Genomic DNA, 3,941 nt, shown 5'->3' on the forward strand with positions numbered 1-3,941 from the left:
GGGAAACATGAGTTTTTGAAACGAAAGTCCAAATACAATACGACATAAATGTAAAACCCAATAAAGATGTCGACGCGTGGCACAACCCTTGAGCGGATCACTGCTCGCACTGATCTCCCGAAGCCTGTGGGGAAAACATTTTTAAAAGGGGGTGAGCTAAATACTCAGTGGTGGGGAAAAGGGAAGTTTGCAAAACATTCGTCAAACAAATTTATGGCATGGTGGTTCTTTATAAAATACAAAACAACATATCATGAACATTATGGTGGAGCTAATCATCATGTATGCATGCATAACTCATTTCTAATTGTTCTAAGTATTATAATCTATCAATTAAACTGACACAATTTCTGAATCCTAGCTCATACAAATGCTGAAAATTCTTTTATGAAACTTAAAGAATTGTGTAATGCTTATGCTTCTAAAGACAATGTTTTCTCATAAATCATGCTACAAACATCAAATGTTTCATATAACTAATGCAAACTATCCATCAGATACTGAAAACTGAAACTATTAACTGATACTGAAAACTATAGGCTAGTGTTTAAAACTTAAACTGATACTTTTGAAACAGTAAACTCGATACTAAAGTTCTCACCACAACTAGTACCCTGGAGAAAAATCTCGATACCTGGTGGGCATCCCACACACAGCACAGCTGGGAATCATCTCAATACCCGGCAAGATCTATCATCGCGCGGGCAGAGCCTGAAGAAAACCATCTCAATACCTGGGAACAAACTCAACGCCCAGGCAGAGCACTAAATACTCAATACGCATGCGAGAGCCTAAGACCGAATATCTCATACCCAGCGAATCCTCCATCGACAGGCGAACGAACTAGGGGATGTACTTCGTAGGGTGGTTTAGCACCACAAATACTCTATCATAATCTCAGTAAATTAATTCAAGAGATATTATACGTGCTTATAATCATCATATATGCATAATATTCAAAAGTCGCATATATGTGAAACGCAATTTTCTAAACATGTTTAAGAATTGACGGTTAACCCAATTAAATTCCTTCAATCACATGATCTTAGCATATCCGATACTAATCATAAGCAAATATCACTTTAAAGCAAAACTCATATACACGTTATAATTATATTAACCCAAGAGCAAAATAATAATAAAATATATGAGCAAATATCACTTTTAAAAGTCAACTCATATAACACATTATAATTATAATTAAACCCCAGAGCAAAAATAATATAAAATAATAATTAATAATAATAATATAATATAAGAATATTTCTATAAGGATAATCATGCCAACATATGAGATTTCATGGAAAACAGGGGGTAAAAATGCATTTTTTAAAGCATACTTTCAAAACTAACGAAAAGCACCCCATTTGCCCTTTTTAACCGAGAATTATTTACCGAACATCACAAATCTCGTCCTTTCTTTCATATGCTGTCCAGTCAACATCAGTTTAAATACCCCGCAATAATTTCATCAAAAACACTTAAAACTCAATCAAGCCTTCAAAGATTCGTCCAAAAACATAAAAGAAACAATTTAAGCAGTCTTCACAAAATAACAGCTCTCAACAAGACATTATATACAAACCAATGAGTCTTGTGTTTTTAGAAGATCTGGTGACATGCAACACAAATCAGCTTTGTTAAATTCAGATTCTGAGACACTTTCACCTCAAAATTTGCTCAGCCGGGACATGCTAAGGTAAAATACCAGCCAACATCCCAATTTAGTCAAACAACCGAATGCAACAGGTGCAGCTAGCAAGCAAAATACGCTCCTTTTAGCACCAAATTAACCAACCAAAACATTCATCCAAAAGCTGGAGGAAAGCAAGTTCAGCAATGTCAATTTCAATCTCAAACACATCAAAAAGCAAAATGGCCAACATATTTAACATGCAAACATAAATCTGAATTTTAAGAAACTTTCATTTGATCCACTCACATTCTAACTCAGCCGAAGCTCCGCACCTCCTCCACTCTTTTCCTCTCACTCTACATTTCAGCCAATCCATTCCCCTCTCTTCTCCTTTTCTCTCTTTTCTCTTCTTTCTTTCTTTCTATCATCTCTTCTATCTTTTCTCTCATTTCTCTTTCTCTCTTCTCCTTCCTTTCTTTCTTTCTTCTCTCCTTTCTCTCCTCTCTTCTTCTTCTCCCTCACCTTCTTCTCTTTTTTTTTTTTTCTCCTCTGCTCTCGTTTCCTCTCCTTTCTTTTGGGCGAACTGCCCGTTTCCTTCTCCTTTCAACAAACACTTTTCTGAAATTATTTCGGCCCCCACATTTCTCTAAATTTCAGTTTAAACCCCGCCACTAGACTTTCCTTGCAACATGTCTAAATTTTTCCTCTTGATACATGCAAACCCATCAGTTTATTTCTTCGATTTCACCCCTTAACGAACTTTAAAAATTTGACAGAAAAGTCCCTCCTTATAATCAAAACCCAGCAAATATATATATGATTAGAATGGGGTTTTACAATCTTATTAGCAGTAAGCTGACAGTACCCTCAAACAAACATTGAAACATTAAGCAGCAAAATCTAATGGATATTGATTTTCTAAGCCTTGCACAAAAATTTCGTTGTACAAGTCCATCTTGTCTCGGCCGAGGACTAAGCCGATCTCAACACCACCTTCCTCATTTCTACATTCACTGAGAGAGAAAGACCCATAAGCGCCGATGTGAGCCAACTCACTCTTTTTTGGTCTGCCCCACCCGAAATCAGTCTCGTACACGCATAATTTTGGCGAGCCAGCTACTGTAACAAGATCTCCACTTTTCACTACTTCCCACAATTTCGAAGTCCAATGCTCTGCCCCTATTAATGGCCCTTTCTCCAATCCACTAACCGTTTTTGCAATAGCTTGGGCCGCAATGGCTATCCCATTTTCCCCCGTTAGTTCATTTCGTTTAGCTGACACAAAAAAATATGCCAGGCAGTTTCCAAAATATTTTGCCGGTACCGCAAACCCATACCGCTCCCTGCAGTCGGCTACAGAAATGAAGTGGTAATGCGTGTCTTCATCGAAGTGATCGCTACCAGTTTCACCCTCTTTCAGTTTCTCTTGTATTCTCATCATATTAACCCACATGAAAGCACAAGTTACCACATATGTTGATAAGCGTATCGGCCCCAGTTCCGGGTCGTTTTTATTTCTGCTTTGATTTTTGACCCATTCTTTCAATTTCTCAATTCGGGCACGGCTTAGAACCAAAGTGATGCGAACGTTGTCTTCAGGAACAGTTTCGGAAGGGTTTGAATAATCCCAAATCAACAAATCCTTCAAGTTAGTAGACGCAAGTTCACCTGGGTCCTTGACCACGTCCTTGTTGTGGTAAGGTAGTGAAAGGGAGGTTAAGGCTTCTCCTCCGGACCTATAAATGGACGCCCAAGATTTGATGAAATGATTGAAACTCCTCCCATCAGCAGCCACGTGGTTAAATGTTATACCGAGGGAAATACCCGAGTTTGGAAATATAGTAATCTGCAGAGCCATAATAGGCGCCACTTGTTCGGTATCCGGTAACACCCTGACCGTTGGCAATTTTGGGACAAGTGACTGAAAAGCTCTGTTATCTCGTGCATGGTTGCCTATAAGATGGTGGAAATCGGCGTCCGATTCAGCGACCGTGACCGAAACAGAGTCGCATTCAGTATAACGAATATATGGCTTGTTGGGTGGTAGAGGGCACGTCAGTGTGGCGGCCAAGGGGAAGAAATGAGGGAGAGTGAGAGAGAGAGAGTGCTTGAGATGGGGAAGGATAGTCTCTATGAAATGAAGAGTAGGGTAAGGAAATTCGTACAAGAAGATACGCTGTATGGGGCCACAAAAAAGCCATAACACATCGAAGAAAGTTAGAGGAACGGTTGTTGTGGATACGGAGCCCGGAGGCAGAGCAACATGGCTGTGTTCAAGAACATTGACTGTGTACCGTTGAGCCAT

The 3,941-nt window shown here is 39.2% G+C and overlaps 1 protein-coding gene across 1 annotated transcript; it reads right to left on the reverse strand.

Moving 5' to 3' along the window:
* Positions 1 to 2,522: 2,522 nt before the first annotated feature.
* On the reverse strand, positions 2,523 to 3,941 carry LOC116135830 (coumaroyl-CoA:anthocyanidin 3-O-glucoside-6''-O-coumaroyltransferase 1-like). Its single transcript, XM_031421544.1, has one exon. It carries the CDS (start codon positions 3,939 to 3,941, stop codon positions 2,523 to 2,525), a length of 1,419 nt encoding a protein of 472 aa, XP_031277404.1.

Source organism: Pistacia vera, unplaced genomic scaffold (genome assembly GCF_008641045.1).
Source record: "Pistacia vera cultivar Batoury unplaced genomic scaffold, PisVer_v2 Contig303, whole genome shotgun sequence".
Classification (NCBI taxonomy): Eukaryota; Viridiplantae; Streptophyta; class Magnoliopsida; order Sapindales; family Anacardiaceae; genus Pistacia; species Pistacia vera.